Source organism: Ammospiza nelsoni, chromosome 22 (assembly GCF_027579445.1).
Source record: "Ammospiza nelsoni isolate bAmmNel1 chromosome 22, bAmmNel1.pri, whole genome shotgun sequence".
NCBI classification, from domain to species: Eukaryota; Metazoa; Chordata; class Aves; order Passeriformes; family Passerellidae; genus Ammospiza; species Ammospiza nelsoni.
In genome coordinates, this window is record NC_080654.1 from 7345028 (window position 1) to 7363052 (window position 18025).

The 18025-nt window shown below is 56.1% G+C and overlaps 1 protein-coding gene across 2 annotated transcripts in view; it reads right to left on the reverse strand.

The window, feature by feature from the left end:
- Positions 1–18025, reverse strand: part of EPHB2 (EPH receptor B2) — a 133490-nt gene that overhangs the window by 75294 nt on the left and 40171 nt on the right. For both annotated transcript variants that reach the window (XM_059487315.1, XM_059487314.1), the window contains exon 3: positions 13952–14636. In XM_059487315.1, the coding sequence (XP_059343298.1) occupies positions 13952–14636 (685 nt within the window). The remainder of the gene's footprint in view (positions 1–13951; positions 14637–18025) is intronic.

The window sequence follows — 18025 nt, forward strand, 5'->3', positions numbered from 1 at the left end:
AGTGCCAGGGCAGTGCCACACACCTGCAGGGCACGAGAGGAGGGCACAGGCAGCCAAGGAGGATGCAGGCAGCCAGCAGCATTTAATACCTGGGACCCCTGCAAACCTTGTGCCTTGCACCAGATGTGGGCCAGATGTGCCCGTGTGGAGACCCAGCAGCTGCCTGAGGCATCCCACCCTCCTGGGGGACCTGGCTGCACGTGTCTGTGTCCAGGGGTGCCACCTCAGCCCCGCTGGACTCTCAGCCCTGTCCTGGCCTGCCCTGGTCCCCCCCAGTGCACACAGCCAGGCCACAGACCAGACACCAAGAGTGCTGCTGCTGCTGCTCCTCCTGGGCTAATTAATGAATCCTGCTTATTAGTGAGCTCCCTGGGCTGCCATGGAGCTCTCTCACGGTGCTGCATCCTTGCAAGCTCAGGTTGGGCTCCACAGCCTGAGCTGACACCCACCAGACCCCCCCAACACAGATGCTGCCCCCACAAAGCCCTTTGCAGGGCCAGCCCTCGCTCCCAGCCATGCTCTGAGCACCAGGGGGATCACAACATCTCCCTGAAGCTCAGGGTAGCAAAATGTCCTCCTTGCCTCCTCTCCTCCATCCCCAGGCAGGGCCTGTTGCCCACCATCCTCTGCTTCCTCCCTCCTACCTTTGCTTTTGGCTTTCCAGCTCATCAGCATGCAGGAAATCACTACTCTGGTTTCCATGGAAACCCCATCATGGGGGGGGGCACCCCCAAAATGCATGAAACAGTCGCTCTGGTGCAGCTTTGGTGGTCCCATGTGTCCTGCTCCCCCACCCCTGGCTTGGCAACCCCTCCTGAGCTCCCCCACAGCCCCACTGAGCCCTGGGGCCAGGAAAGCTGGGAGGGAGGGAGGGATTCTGCTGCCAGAGAAACAGCACTGCCTCTCTTCTTGTCTGCCCACAGAAGCTGCACTGCCCCATCCCTGCAAGTGTCCAAGGCCAGGCTGGATGGAGCTTGGAGCAACCTGGGACAGGGGAAGGTGTGTTGGAGATTACCTAAAACAGGGGAAGGTGTGTTAGAGATTATCTGGGATAGGGGAGGGTGTGTTAGAGATTATCTGGGACAGGGGAAGGTGTGTTAGAGATCACCTGGGACAGGGGAAGGTGTGTTAGAGATCACCTGGGACAGGGAAGGTGTGTTAGAGATCACCTGGGACAGGGAAGGTGTGTTAGAGATCACCTGGGACAGGGAAGGTGTGTTAGAGATCACCTGGGACAGGGGAAGGTGTGTTAGAGATCACCTGGGATAGGGGAGGTGTGTTAGAGATCACCTGGGACAGGGAAGGTGTGTTAGAGATCACCTGGGACAGGGAAGGTGTGTTAGAGATCACCTGGGACAGGGGAGGGTGTGTTAGAGATCACCTGGGACAGGGGAGGTGTGTTAGAGATCACCTGGGACAGGGGAGGTGTGTTAGAGATCACCTGGGACAGGGGAAGATGTGCTGGAGATTACCAAGGCAAGGAGCCCCTTCCCATGGCAGGGGGAGCACTGGATGAGGTTGTTGAAGGTCCCTTCAACCCAAACCACCCCAGGACTCTTTAGGCAGGACTGAGCAGCAAACCTGCACCTGGGTTTGAAGCAGAGGTCTGAATCCTTTGCTCAGCTCTGCACACTCTGCTCCAAGTGTCGTCCCACGTGTCCCCTTCATGCCGTGCCCTCACCCACTCCATGTCTGCCTTGCACCTGGAAGTGCTGGAAAGCAGCCCTCGGACAAGGATAAATCCCTACCACAGCCCCTGCAAAGGTGCAGAGAGCCAAATACTCCCAAAATCACATCCCAGAGGACACACCCTGCCTGTTGGGCAGGTCCCCATGTGAATATTTTTGCCTGGGAAATCCTGGAAAGAGCACCCACGCTCTAATTCAAGAGACACAAAAGCAAACTGGGATCACCTCCATCTGTGCCAGACAGCAAAACTTTCAAGAAGAAGGAAAAAAAAAAAAAAAAAGACCAGTTCTAATTATAGGGTATCATGAAGATCCACACGCTCAGATTTGTCACTCTGTTTCCAGATTAGCCCTCCACATGGTGACAACGTGAGTGAGCACCAGGCAGAGTGACATTCCTCTCCTGCTTCATAATCCCCTTTGGAAAGCAGGAACACCAAGCACTGACTGAGGGTGAAGCAGAGCCTCCTGCCATTCCCTTTTATAGAATCCCTGTGGCTGGAAAAGCCCTCCAAGATCCCCGAGCCCAGTCATTAACCCAGCTCTGCCAGATCACCACCAAACATGTCCCCAAGTGCCACATCCAGCTGTTGTTTAAACACCCCTAGGGATGGGAGCTCCACAACTGCCCTGGGCAGCCTGTGCCAATGCCTGACCACCCTTTCCATAAAGAAATTTCCCAAAACCCAACTAAATCTGCCCTGGCACAGCCTGAGGCTGTTTCCTCTTGTCCTGTTCTTCATTCTCTGGGAGCAGAGCCCGACCTCCCCTGGCTGTCCCCTCCTGTCAGGGTTGTGCAGAGCCACAAGGGCCCCCCTGAGCCCCCTTTTCTCCAGGCTGAGCCCCTTCCCAGCTCCCTCAGCCACTCCTAATCAGACTCATGCTCCAGACCTTTCCCAGCTCTATTCCTGTCCCTGGACATGCTCCAGGAAGGTCCTGAGGCTGGGATTTGCCTGGGTGGAAAAGCAAACTGGAGAAAACCTGGAGATTACTTTTCCTACAACACCTCCCTCATCTCTTATTCCTCAGTTGGTGCCACAGGTTCACTCCCAGGGTGTAAACTGAGAGTAAAACACCACCTGAGGCAGGTGATGGTACCTGGGCAGTGCTCACTGTCCCCACCCCAGGACAAACAGCCCTACAAGGGCAAAGGAAGGCAGCCTTTAATCCATCACTGGGGTGCACTGCAGGGAAAGGGGAATGAGAAGCTTCTCTGTGAATGAGTCATTCCCCAAATTCTTCCATTCCTGTTTTCCCCCTTTTCCTTATTCTGTTTTATGAATGAGGCTGCACAGATGCACTGAAAGGCTCAGAATTCATTTTGCTCACCGTGCTGCAAGGAAAGGCCTACAGCAGAGGGTTCACCCACTGGGATAAACCCTCCTGAGCCGTCACCCAGCTCTGGGAACCCTCTGGGTGATGCTGGCACGAGGGAGCTCCAGCATCCACTGCCTGGGCAGCCTGAGGAATCACCTCCTCATCCTCCTTCCTTGAGATCTCTGAGAGCCAAAGGTGGTTCTGTAGGATCCCAAACCATCTAGGTGGGAGTGAACAGGGAATCTGCCAAAATAATCCTCTGGGATCCTCTGTGGTGACAGCAATATGGACAGACACTGCAGAGCTATCACCAGGACATGAGATGAGGGACAAGGTGAAAGGAAGGGGAGGGAAAGGGGCAGAGAAAGGCTCAGGAAAAACAGCTGGTTTCCATTGAAATGTCTCAGGAGGGAGACCAACCCCTCAGAAATTCCAGGTTAGTGGTCTGATGGCCAGCAATGTCCTTTATCCTGCCTGTTCCACACACGTGGGCACTTGGGGCCAATGCCTGCAGCCCCTGTCTCCATCCATCCATCCATCCATCCATCCATCCATCCATCCATCCATCATCCATCCATCATCCATCCATCCATCCATCCACCCATCCATCCATCCATCCATCCATCCATCCATCCATCCATCCATCATCCACCCATCCATCCATCCATCCATCCATCCATCCATCCATCCATCCATCATCCATCCATCATCCATCATCCATCCATCCATCCATCCATCCATCCATCCATCCATCCATCCATCCATCATCCATCCATCATCCATCCATCCATCCATCATCCATCCATCATCCATCCATCCATCCATCCATCATCCATCCATCCATCCATCATCCATCCATCATCCATCCATCCATCCATCCATCATCCATCCATCCATCCATCCATCCATCCATCCATCCATCCATCATCCATCATCCATCCATCCATCCATCCATCCATCATCCATCCATCCATCCATCCATCCATCCATCATCCATCATCCATCCATCCATCCATCCATCCATCCATCCTGCATGTCCCAGGGGATGCAGACCCCCTGCCCAGGAAGGGCTGTCCTGAGGGCACAAAGAGGAACAGAGGGATGGAAACCACTCCCTGCTGCCCAGCATGGCCCTGATGCTGCACAGCCCCTTCCTGCCTCCCCCTGGAGAGCCTGGGCCACAAAAAGGCAGATCTGGGGCAGATCCCATGGACTGTGCTCCCTGCTGCTCCTGCAGCCACTTCAGAAGCCACCACAATCTTTTCCAAAGCCATCCAGGCTGGGAGAAATGCCATGGGGAGCAAAGCAAGAGTGTTAGCCTGCTCCACGGGCCCCACCTCAGGCTGCACTGCAACTGTGACAAACGTGGAGGGTTTGGGCATTTTGGTGTTTGAATGATGAGCCCTTTCTCACATGATCATTTATTTATTGTTCACTCTGCTCCTGTTCCTGTCCAGCTGCGGGTGTAACAACCACAGGACTCTGGGGATCACAATGTTTTGGAAGGAAATTGCTGGCTGTGGTTTCAGCCTTAACAATGGTTTGAACACAAGGTCTCTGTGAGCTCCAGAAGTGCCAATAGCCTGAAAGTGCCAACAGACTCTAAAAGGAGGAGGCTGTCATTGATGAAAACTGTCAGTGCCCAAATCCTGAGGATATTCCCTGCAAATGCAGTTGGCATTTGGTCATGGGGGTTATTTCCAGCCTGTGGGTGTCCAAGGGGCCCTCACCTCAGGGTGCAGCGATGCCCATCCCTGGCTGCTGCTGCAGCATCACTGTGGTACCCACAGCCCCTCATGGAGCTGGGGGCCTGTCCAAGTGCCTGGGGGGCAGAACCACACACTCAAGCATCAAAACTCCCCCTGGCCAAGTGAAAACATCAGTTTCTGCTACGGTCTCTCTGGTTTCTGACACAAGGAGCAGAGCCAAAATCTCTGGGTTACCTCTAAGGACTCGAGACTCCTTGGCAGGTGTCATTTCAACATGCTGAGGAGAAGAAGATATCTCAGATTTTGAAGAATCTTGCTGCAGAAACCTGGAAAGGCTTCACAGGTTGTCACAATGTGTTCACACAGGTCCCCTTTTGGGTGCCAGACCACAACCTTTTCCTGCCTCCCCCTCCCAGGCTGCTTTCCAGACCCAATGACTTCCACTTTCCTGCTCATGCTATTCCCCATTTTCCATCTAGGACCTGCCATCCTACAAACTACAGCTTCCCTGGTCCTCCAGCCACTTTTCCCCCTACCAGCAGAAGCATTCAAGCCAGGTGGGCAGGGGCTGCTGCCCTGTGGGAGGAAAACTCCTGCACAGGATGTGGTCCAGAGCCTCTTCTGTTTAAGCTCTTGGGGAGCATCCACAGAAGGTCCTCAAGGATGGGAAGGGTCTGGAGGGGAGGGCAGGAGGTGTTGAAGTTCCAACCACCCACACAAGGACTGGGCATCACAGAGCAGCATCACCAAACTTAAGGTCTCCTTCAGATCATGACAGTGAAAGCGTATTTTCCTTGGCCAAACCTAATTAAACCTTGCTTGAAGTTTGGTCTGTGTTAACAGAGCCATTGTATGAGCTATGAACACTTTGATTCAATTTCCCAACCTTTATGGGGACTTTTCTGTGCACTTCCCAGTGACAGATTATGTTTCTAAGGCATAAGGGGAACAATAACAAGTTTCCTTGGAGCTAATTAAGCTAATCATGGTTTATAGATTAAATTCTCTGTAAGGTTTTTACCTAGTGTGGCTAAAATCAAAGAGCTATGCTCTAACTGAGCACATCTGACTCATCTGACATCAGAAAAACTTTAAATCAGTGCAGAGAATGTCGGAGGGTATTTCCCAAAATTAAATGTACAACACAATCTCTTGGCTTTGGCCCAGCTTGCTGAAAAATTTCAAATGAAAAAGAAAAAAATCCTCAAAAGCAGTATTTTCTCCAATCTTCCTCAAGTTACATATGATGAAGAATATTCTCCTCTTGCCCCATAAAAATCCAGCACTGTGAGGAGTTCAAGGAAAAATCCTCCTTCCCCCCCAAGATGTCTGAGAGCTTTCAATCAATCAAAGGAAAAAAACTAATGGCAAAAAACTACATTCCCTTCATTTTATGGCAATAATGAGTTAAAATCCTGGAATCCTGGGCCTGAATCCCAGCTATTCATTCCAGCTCCTATTAATGTTTACCACTTTTCTCAGGGAAAAAAAAAAAAAAAGAAAAAAACCAAAAAAGGGGGGAGGGGGGAAAGGGAGGCCAAGGAAGGAGAGAGGAATAAATGAATAAATGCTGCTCTCCCACAGCACCAGCACACGATGCTGCCAGAGCTGCTATTCCCTGCTCACATGGGTGTAGCAGCACCAGGAATGTGGTGTTTGATCCAAAATGCTGTTTCATCTGTAAAAATAAATCAGGGGGAGATTTTCTCCTGGGTACACATCAGCTCCACGTGTCACTGGGTGTCCCTGTGCCCCAGAGGGACAGAGGGGACAGCAGCCCCAGCTCTGCTCTCACTGCCCTCCCTCCCCACATCCCTCGCTGATCCCAGCACAGGGGGATGGAGGGAGCAGCCCATCCCAGGAGGGGAAGGGGGGCAGAGCCCATCCCACAGCTCTGTGGGATCTTCAAGGTCCCTTCTGACCCAAACCACTGTGAGACCTTGAGCAGAGGGTGGAGGGGCTGGGGCAAAGGCTCCGGGCAGCAGCAGCTGAGGCAGACAGTGGGAATGCAAAACTCCATCATTTCTCTGAGGAATGGCCATCGTTTCCCTCAGGGCTCTGCTGGACCTGAGACCTTCATCCTTCCCTCCAGCCCAAGGGATTTCTGACCTGCCCACAGTGATAAATGAGAAGAGGCTGTTCCCTTCTGGGCTCCCATGGGCTGCTCCCAGATCACCTCGTGCATCCTGCTGAGGTCTTTCCTGCACCATCACAGCACAGCTGGGAGAGCTCTGCAACCTCCTGCCGCTCCAAATCCACTCTCATGTCCTCAGAAACCTCATCTCCTCCCTTTCTCTGCAGAGAAAATACTTCTGTGGAGGGTCTCAGTCCATTCCTTGTCTTGAAAGCAAAATGAGAAAGGAACTCTCATTTCCTTTGCTTCCCAGGAAGGTGCAGTTCCTCAGAAGCTGCATTTCCTATTCCAGGTGAGTGGTCCATCTCCCTCCTCTGGTAGCACATCATTTGCCTCACTCCTGGACCATGTGTGACCCTCCCTGTGAGATCAGCATCTCTTGGGGCTTCACACCACCAGCAAATCAATGCCTCAACCCCCCTGCCTGACACCCCCTTGCTCTGCCAAGCTCCCCCGGGTCCTGTTCCAACCTGCCAAAGCCCAAACTCCAACAGGAATGTGCACAGGACAAGCAGCAGGCAGGTGTGGAGTGGCTCCCAGTGAGCAGCTGCAGCCTCCACCACAGCCCTAATTGGACTCACAACATGGAGAGGTCAGCAAGAAGAATCAAAGCCATGGAAAGAAAGCCCCTGTATTCTTGCTTCCCAGACAGAGAGGGAGGAGAGGGAGAAGCCCCAAAAGCAGAATCCAACAATGCCACCGAGCCTCGGCCGGCTGGGAGCATTCAAATTGTCAACAAGCCTGCAGAAAAGGCAGACAAATTCCTGTTTTGTACTTGGGAAGGAGCCAGGTGATGTAATCATCTTTGAGGATGATGGTGGAATACTTTCCATTCCAGCAGTAACTCAAGATGTTAAATAGCAGCCACTAAAGTTAAACATTGCTAAATCAGCCTGTCAGGGCAGCACCTACCTAAGGGGGTGCAGGTGATGGGCTGGGGCACACTCATGCTCACTTTCCACACGCCGTGAGGCAGCAGGATGTTTCTGAGATGGAGGAAGAAGCTATTTGCTAAATGAGGCAGTTGTGGCTATTTTAGGGTTGCAACATCAGTACCAGTCAAATAAGGCTGTGACAGCCCCAGGACTGGGTCAGTGAGGGATTAAAGGAAGGCAGGGATAGTAGTGCCAACCTGTGTGCACTCAGGGAAAACAGATTAAGGCAAATTAGCCTTGTAGGGGTTTTTGATGCAATTACAAGATTGACTGGGGGGGTAATGGCATTAATGTCACCCACCCAAACCTCTGCAGAGCCTTTCCCTGGCTAACACAGGGATATTTTGATTCTGAAATCAGTGGCTCCACCGACACCATGGGACATCCTCGATGAATTAAAACTTGGCAGGCAGACCCGGCGCGGCCGGAGATCCGAGCGGGGCTGCTCCTGCTGCAGCCAACAAATGTGGTTCGTGCCTCTGGGCTGTTTAACATTTTTATCAATGACCCAGGAGAAAGCCCAAAGTGTTCCCAATAAAGTTAGCTGTTGACGTGGAAGCTGTGGAGTGGTAAATACCGAGAATGATGGGTTCCTGATACAGCAGTCCCTGGGGAAATGGGCATAGGCAAGGAATGTACATTTCAGTGCAAACGTGTCAAATCACACCTACAGGGATAAGGATGCAGCCCCAGTTCTCCCAGTCCAACAAGAAAGGACAAGGATCCTCCAAAAGCACCCAGAGAAATGCCATTGCCAAAGTGGTTAAACAAAGGGGGATGCAGGCAGAGGGAATCTCAGCATCCCCTCTGGCATGCAGCTGACTGCCATGAGCAGCCTGTATGTGGGGAACTGCATCTGCCAAGGGAAAGGCTAAAGCGGTGCCAAGGGCTGGGGAGAGCCAAAAAAGTTGGCTGAAAACCTTACCAGAGGAGCAGGGGCCAAAGATTACCCTCAAACAGGCAGAGAGAGCACAGAGGTGTGGCCATGGATGGAGCTCTCTGAGTGCCAGGCCCAGCAGAGTAAGAAAGCAGGGACAGCCTCTGGAAGCATTTAACGGGCAGTTCTCTGTCTCTGGAAACATTTCCAGAACAATTGGCTGTGTCTGCTCCAGTTCAACCAGGAATGCTTCCTGGAAGAACTCGATTACCCCATGAGCCTCACAATTTACTGGCTGGGTCCAGCACTATCAGAGGAGGCCCAGACCCGAAACAGGCCCAGAGCCATAAATAGCCTTTATCAGGAAAACATCACGTCCTCATGGGCTGTGGCTGTGACACAGCTCGGACAGGCCCTGCTCCAGCACATCAGGAAGCTGCTCTCAGCCCTCAGCACATACTTGGCCCCCTCCAAATCCCAAGTACAGCTTGGCTGCTTCCCACCCTCTGTGCTGGAGCGATGGCTCAGGGTCCTTGTCACATGTGCTTGTCACACCTGAGCCCACATCACCCACACAGGGTGGGGTGGTGGCAGATCTGCTGCCCTGGGCACCAAACTCATGGCAGAGAAGGGGGCCCTGCTGAGCCCTGGGGCTCCCCTCAGGAGAGGGCCAGCTCCATCTTAAGCTGCAAAATCAGAGAATCCCAGAATGGTTTCAGTTGAAGGGACCTTAAAGCTCATCCAGTCCCATCCCTGTCATGGACAGGGACACCTCCCACTGTCCCAGGTTGCTCCAAGGCCCATCCAGCCTGGCCTTGGGCACTGCCAGGGATCCAGGGGCATCCCCAGCTGCTCTGGGCACCTGTGCTAGGGCCTCACCAGCCTCACAGCCAGAAATGCCTTCCAAATAACCCATCTGTTCCTGCCCTCTGTCCATTTGAAGCCATTCCCTGTGTCCAGTCCCTCCATCCCCTGTCCCCAATCCCTTTCCAGCTCTCCTGGACCCCTTCAGGCACTGCCAGGGGCTTTGAGCTCTCCCTGGAGCCTTCTCCAGGTGAACACCCCCAGCTCTCCCAGCCTTGGCTGCAGAGCAGAGGGGCTCCAGCCCTCATAACATCTCTGTGGCCTCCTCTGGACTCACTCCAGCAGCTCCACATCCTGCTAATGCTGGGGACCCCAAAGCTGGAGGCAGCATTGCAGGAGGGTCTCACAAAAGCAGAGTAGAGGGGCAGAGAACAGAGAAGAGAGCCAAGGAGAAGACAGCTGCCAGCCTGAATCTGGCTTGGTTTCTCCTCTTCCCATCAGCTCAGCAGCTCCTCTCCTCCTCAGAAAGGCCTGTGACCCCAAGGGATGACACCAGATGTCTCTGACAGCCAGAGAGTGTCACCACCAGCAGGGCAAAACCATCCCTTGTCACCCCAGCAAGACCAGGACTCCCGGTGGTCACTGCTGTAGCAGCACAACAAAGAGAAGACAGGGACCAGAGATGCCCTGCTGTGATGGAGAGGAGGCAGAAGGGATGAAGGGCTGGGAGCAGCAGCCATCAGCTGCTGTCCCTGATCCCCACAGCCGTGCAGGCAGTGTCCATGCTCTGTCCCTGAGCAGCACAGCCGTGCAGGCAGTGTCCATGCTCTGTCCCTGATCCCCACAGCCGTGCAGGCAGTGTCCATGCTCTGTCCCTGATCCCCACAGCCGTGCAGGCAGTGTCCATGCTCTGTCCCTGAGCAGCACAGCCGTGCAGGCAGTGTCCATGCCCTGTCCCTGAGCAGCACAGCCGTGCAGGCAGTGTCCATGCTCTGTCCAGCCAGCCCAAGGGCACACAATGGCTCTGCCCCCGCCGTGCCTGAGCGGAGCCAATGGGCACGGGAGGCAGAGGGAGAAACGCTCGATGTGCTGCATGGGAGGGAGGGGAGGGGAGAGGAGGGGGAGGCGCAGACAAAGAACAGGGAGATGGAGAGAGAAAAGCAGGCAGGGAGCAGAAGGTGAAGCGGGGAGGACGGGGCTGGGCTGTGTGCAGCCCCTCGCAGCGAGGAGCAGCAGCCAGCCCCTCGCAGGGCCTGCAGGAGCGGCAGGCCAGCCCAGGCAAATGAAAATCTCTTAACCACACTGAATTGTTAACTGCCCCCAAATCCTTTTGTGCTGGGGCTGCGAGCTTAGAAGAGCTTAAGCTGTTAGATGCATGAACTTCCTCCATAAATATCCCTTGTGCACACTGCCGCGAGCAGGCTGCCGTGCTATTAGCCAGATGAAAAACCCAGCAGAGAAAATGAGCAACTCCTTCCAGCTGCACACAGGGGTTGTCCATTCCTTGGGATGCCCTTCTCCACCTGGACCCTTTGTGGAGCAGGACCTGGCCCCCCATGCTCCCTGCCACGTCCTGTTTGGGCGCCTGAGTGTGTGAGAGAACCTCACCCCCAAAGCCAGCTCAGATTTGCTATTGTTTTGCTTCTGGAAAGGGGCCCAGATTCCCTCCCACCCCTGGAAACAGGAGCAAACCTGCCAGCCACATGTAGGAGGGAGTCCCCCAAGCCAGGCGGCTCCGCCGCTGCCTCTGCAGGGAGCAGGGCAGGGACCCGGCGGGAGGAGGGTGGGGATGCAGGGACATGTCCCAAAAGGACACATCCCACAGGGACACATCCTGCAGAGACATCCCAAAAGGACACATCCCGCCGGGTGACATCCCACAGAGACACGTCCCGCAAGGACACAACCCACAGGGACACAACCCACAGGGACACATCCCAAAAGGACACATCCCGCATGGACACATCCCACAGGGACACAACCCACAGGGACACAACCCACAGGGACACATCCCAAAAGGAAACATCCCGCATGGACACATCCCACAGGGACACAACCCACAGGGACACATCCCAAAAGGAAACATCCCGCATGGACACATCCCAAAAGGACACATCCCACAGGGACACAACCCACAGGGACACAACCCACAGGGACACATCCCAAAAGTAAACATCCCGCATGGACACATCCCAAAAGGACACATCCCACAGGGACACAACCCACAGGGACACATCCCGCAGGTCCTTGCCGAGCAGAGCTGGCCGAGCAGCCCCTTCCCAGCCCTTTGTGCGGCTCACTGGGAGGGCTGGGAGGGGAGAGGACGGGGATTCCATGGCTGGCCTGCAAACTCTGTGTCTGGCTCTCCTCCCAGTCCCCACCCCTCTTCTGGGGGGTGCCAGGAAAAAATGGAGGGGCACAATCCTGGGGTGCCATCCAGTCCTGACTGCACCCCACGTGAGAAGGGCAAGGGAAAGAAGGAACGGGGAAGGCAAAGGCAAAGACTGAAGGGAAAGGGAAACAAAAGAAGAGGGGGAGAAAGGAATAGGAAGGGGAAGGAAAGGGAAAGAGGAAGGTGAAGAGGGAGGGGAAGGGGAAGGGGAAGGGGAAGGGGAAGGGGAAGGGGAAGGGGAAGGGGAAGGGGAAGGGGAAGGGGAAGGGGAAGGGGAAGGGGAAGGGGAAGGGGAAGGGGAAGGGGAAGGGGAAGGGGAAGGGGAGGCAGCCCCGAGCCAGCTGCCCCATGGAGAGGATGGGCTGGCGGCCACCGCGTGATTAATGAGGGCGGGGAGCGCGGGGCCGGCGCTCGCCAGCACCGGCTGCAGGAACAGCTGCCGAGGTACCGGACCTCCCAAAATCCTGCTGCTGCTGCTGCTGCAGCCCAGACAAAGAGGGGATCGGCCTCTCCCTCCTTCCCCCGCCTCGGCCCCCGCTCCTGCCGGCTCTGCTCCCCCAGCCCTGCGGCACAGGCTCTGCAGGAGCGGTCCCTGTGAGGGGACTGTCCCTCGGCTGGGCCCGCAGTGGCACTGGGGGGCTCCCCGAGAAACCCCGGCTGCTCCAGAGCAAAGCACCGTGCAGGGCTGGGTCTGCTCCGGGAACAAACAGGCTGAGACGGAAAGGCTGCCATGAATCACTGGGGCTCTCTGGTGTTGCTACGGATGCTCCACTTGGGAGTTGTAAAAGCCCCGTCTGCCCTTCGAGGCAGGGATTAGCCGGGCTCAGTTTCCAGCAGCGCTTCCTTGCTGCCCCCATCCCCAATCCCTGCTAAGGCTGTAAGACACTTGATCTGCCCGAGCTCGGTGGGAAGAGGCGTTCAGTGGCTAAGCATGGAGTAGCTGAAATAATGGATATTAAATGATTCCCACAGCACACCAGGACCTGAATTTTGGTGCATGAGCAGCCCAGCCACCAGCAGCAGACATGCAGCCCTCTCCAAGGAGACCATACAGCCTGCAGTCCCTACTGAGCACAATCAGATTGTCCATTCCCCTCTCCAGTGTGTCTGTCTCCCACTACCATCGCCTTCCCCACGCTTTGGTTCTCCCTGGCCAACCCTTCACAGGCAGAAGAAAGGAGACACAGCTCCTCCCTTGGCTCTGCAGTGGCCACCAACGTGTCTGTGATGGATCTCAGAAGCCCTGGCTCTGCTTGGAGTGCGCCAATGCTATCAGAACCACAGAGGGATTTGGAGGTTCAGCCAGGACAGGGGAAAAAGATCCTGTTTGCCAAACTCTGTGGTTTGCTCCGTGCACGGCACAGCTGCAGGTGCCCATCACACAGCTCTGGGGTCCCCACCTCCCTCCCAGCAACCCCAGGAGCTCCTTTCTGAACCTTCCCAAGCCCATGTATGACTGGACAGGGCACAGACATCAGCTCAGGGAGGGGGTGCTGAGCCTCTTGCTGGCCTGGGACCAGGCTGGCTCCAAGGTGCTCAGCTGAGCTCAGCAGGCACTCACGGAGTCTGCTCTGAATATCTGTGGGGGAGGAGAACATCTACAGAGGCAGAACATTTATAGAGCAGGAAACCTCTGGCTGTTGAAGAGCACAGGGGCCAGGCAGCTCTGAACAGGCCATGACCATGTCCTGCCCTGGGCCATTTGCACCTCACCAGGAAAACACTGTAGACAACTTGCTCCCTCCCACTGCACCCTTTTGGGACCCTGCATTCCCACCCCCCTCAACCAACAGCATAACAGCCCCAGTATTTTGGGATGCAATTGCAGATTGGTGACACGCACCACACATGTGATCCTCCAAAACCTGGAGAGGCACCAGCAACAGGTGCCAGCCCTGAACCCAGTGGCTCTGGGGACCCAGAGGTCATGGACAACCTCAGCAATGGACGGATGAGCCTGGGGCAGGAAGTGAGCAGCTGTGGAAGGAGTCAGCCTCCACACTGCCCCTCTGCCGCCCCTGCCCAAGGAGCTCCCCCCCTCGGGTTCATGCAGATCCCAGATGCAAACCCCCAGCAGAGCAGAGCCCGTGGTTACCTCTGCAGACGGTCCCGTTCTCCACGGACTCGTAGCCGGCGCGGCACATGCAGCGGCCAATGGGCACCAGCCACTCGCCGTCACCGTTGCAGTACAGCTTGATGGGCACGTCCACCTCCTCTGCATTGGCAATGCACGTGCCCCTGGCTGCCACCAGCGAGGTGCTCTCTGCTCCCGACAGGGTCTCCTGGAAGACGGCCCCGTTCTGGATCACACGGGGACATTTGCGGTAGAAGACACGGACGGCAATCAGGGACATGCAGCCCCCATAGTCCTGGAAGGCCAGGTAGAAACCGTTCTTGGAGACGGGCCCAAAACTGCGCACCTCGGTGTTGATCTTCATCACCCGTCCACCTAAGTCCACCTGTGAGAAGCTCTCGTCAGCAGCGATCGTGTCCACCTTCATCCAAGGATTCTCCATCCAGTTAGGAAAAGTCTTGGTGGCCGAGTCCAAGTCTGACTCGAAATAGTAGAGGTTAAAAGTCTCCTTACAGGAGCCTGGGACATTTGGGATGCTGCTGCAGTCCCGGACAGAGAATTTCATCTCCACGTGGATGCGGTGTGCTCCTCGCCTGCGGATGTACTTGGTGCGGAGCCAGTTGTTCTGGCTGGACTCAAAGACGTTGCACACCTGGTAGGTGCGGATGGTGTTCATGTTCTCATCGTACCCACTCACCTCTTCCCACTGTGGGCAGGACACACATACAGAGTCAGGGGCTGCTCTGAAGGGGGGCTCCCCACCCTGCTCACCTCCTCCCATCCCCACGATGTGCCACGTAGGCTCTGCCAGCCCCAGCTGCCCCTCTCTGTGCCCACCCCATCCCACAGGCGGTCCCAGAGTGCCCAGCACCTCCTCCCAGCACCCCCTGCAGGTGCCCTGTACCTGCCTGGGCAGGGTTTGACCCACCCTGTGCCCCAGACAGGCCCCACACTGTGCAGACAAAGGGGCCCCTCAGGCCACCTTGCTGGCCCTAGCACCATGCTCCACACCTGCATTCAGGGTCAAGCCTCTCTGCTCCTGGAGGGACAGCAAGGCCACTATTCTGCAGAAATGGCTTTTAGGGACTGTGCCCATGGCTGTGCTGCACTGCTGTGCCTCTGGCAAAGGAACACAGGGATTGCCACCAGTCCACTATGGTTACAGACATGGCAACAGGACCTGCTTCCTCATAAGCCATAAAACCACCTGCCTGGCTGCAGCCAGGGCCTCTTCCCAGGGGCAGGATGGGACCATGGCCAATCTTGCCATGTTTGCAAAAAGGGAGGTGCTGGGTAAGTCCCACTGGAGCCCTCATCCCTGCCCCTTTGCCAGTCAAATGCTTTGGGGCTCCTCCAGCAGGTGTGCTCAGGTCCCAACCCCAGCTGTCCTGAACTGGACCTCTGGGATGCAGACATGCCTATGAGCTGTGCCATGACAGCCACATCCTTCTCAGCAAGACAGCTCAGAGCTGACAGATTTCCCCATGGGAAGCTCTGCCCAGCTCTCCCCAGCTGACTGACTCTGCCAGCTCTGGAGGAAGCTCTTTAGAGTTACAGAGAACATCCTGAGCTGGAATGGACCCACAAGGATCATCAAGTCAACCTCATGGCCCTGTACAGTCACCCCAACAATCCCATCCTGTGCTTGAGAGTGGTGTCCAAACACTCCTGGAGCTCTGGCAGCCTTGGGGCTGTGCCCACTCCCTGGGGAGCCTGGGCAGTGCCTGCACCCTCTGGGGCAAGAACCTTTCCTAACATCCAGTCTAAACCCCCTTGACAGAGCTCCTGCTGTCCCCTTGGGTCCCCACAGAGCTCAGGGCTGCTGTGACATCATCTGGCCTTCTCCAGCTCTCTGACCTTTTCCCAGGCTGTTTTTTTCCCAAATCCTCCAGTTCTTGTTGTCTCCATTCTGTGTAGGATGGGGACATTTCAGAGGGGGATGCAGGGCATGAGCTGCAGCCTGTAACTGGCCACTGCTCCTCTGAGGGGAGCACCAACAGGGAAGGGTCTTCGTGGGAGGAGAATCCTCAGCTCAGAGAGCATCTCCTCCTGCCCAGCCCCTGCCAGAGTGCAGAGCATCTCCCTGCAGTCCCATCCCCACCCAGGGCACCTGTGTGATGCTGGCAACAGGGACCAGAATCCTGCTGGCATGTGACACAGTCCCATCCAGCTGGAACTGCTCCTTCTGAATTTGTTCAGAAACCTGCTCAAGTGGAAGCCGAGCTGTTTCCCATGGATGTTACACCCCAAGCACAACCCTGCCCAGGATGCAGGATCACAACACCCAGGGCAGGGCAGCAGCACAGCCCAGATCCAGCACCAGTGCCAGGACCAAATCCAGGGAAAATCCTGCAGGAGCAGAGCATCCCCAGCCCCTCAGGTTGTAAATGGCCTCACAAGGGCACCCAGGACTGGGGAAAGAGGCTCAGGAGATGGGAGACAGATTGCTCCTAGCACATGAAGGCTCACAGCCCAACAGAAGGCTGTCAAGGAAGATCCCCAACAGCTCCAACCACTTCAGATTGGCAGTAGCTGTAAATCTGCTGCCAGGGCTGGGGGACAAGAGGAGCATCCTCGCAAAACACAGCCGGAGCATTTGCTTTGTTTTCCAGAAATAAATTTGGTGTGTTAGTGGAAAATTGCAGGATCTCCCTGCTTTTCAGGGCACTGGTTGGGAGGGGAGTGGGGGAATCAAGGACAAGGCATGTGGAAGCAATTCCTTCCCTTGCCCTGCCTCTGATGTGGCTCTCCCTCACCTGGACCACTCCAGACACCCACCCTGGCAGCTACCAAGACCAAGGGACCCCCACCCACATCTGCCCAGCCCCCAGGGAGGGTAAGGACACGAGCCCAGAGAGTTCAGCCTTGGTCAGGCAGGAGCAGCACATAGTGGAATGAGGGTCTCCAGGCCTTGGGATCCACAGCAGATGCCAGAGGCAGGGCTTGGGGACCTATATGAATGGCACAAGAGTTTCAGAGCCAGACATAAAGCAACTGTTTGGGCTTTGGGGTCTGTAATAATCCCCAAAAAGGAGCACACGGCAGCTTCTGTCTTCCAGGTGATGCTGGTTGCGTCCAACCTGACCAGCCACCTCTGAGTGGGACGCACTGCCTTGTCCTGCCCGTGGACATGAGGCCATGAAGGCGCTGCAGAATTGTCACCCACGATGAACCCAGAGCAGGACATGATGTGCCCATATCCCCCCTCAGGGCCCTGCTCACAGGTGGAGACAGGAGGCGATCCCACCAACCCCTGGGACTGCATGGCACTGTCCAGATGGGCATCTCCACCCTGATGGGGGACCTGGGAGCACCCTGGGGGCCGGGCTCGGCACCCCCAGCATCCCCCACATCCCTGCCACAGCGAGTGGCTGGCTCCAGACTTCCCTTTTCCCAGATGGGAGAGAAAGTCACCCCCGTGCACCAGCCCCTGCGCTTCCTCGACGCTTAATTAGAAGCCTCTCCCTTTCTCTTGGCTCTCTAATTAACATGCCGGGAGCTCAAAGGAAGGCAGCAGCACAATAACCGGGGAGAGGCTTCCAGCAGGCCCCGGCCTCATTACGGCCGCGCTGGGGAGCGGGAGCAGGGCGTGCTTCACATATGGAAACACCGCAAACAAGAAAGGCTGGGCCACGAGAGAAAGAGACTTGACCTCTTCTCCCCTGCATTGTGTGCCCGTCATCCCCCTCGGCGGGCACTGGCGGGGCCGGGCAGCTCTGCCCTTTCTCATGGTGACGGGCAGCGCCCGTGCCTGGCGCGGCACCGCGGCCACGCTGCGCGGCTCGGTTTAATCTCCCAGACAAGGCTGCTCTGGGCTCGCTCTTTTCTCCTGCCAAGTCGGCTCAGACCGGGGGCATGCTGTCAGCCTGGGGGTGAGGGCCACAGAAACGTCTTCATCCAGCCCCTGCAGAGGGTGGATGGAAGGCAGGATGGAGTCCGAGCCACCACTGCCATGCACGGGCATGGAAGCATCTCCAGGCTTTGGCCAGGCTGGATTGAGCCACTCAGGTGCAAGGGGGCAGGTCTGGGGGGTTGGGACACTGTAGCTGCTGCTGGTTACCACAGCCAGAGGTGGGCAGGATGCTCTGAAGCACC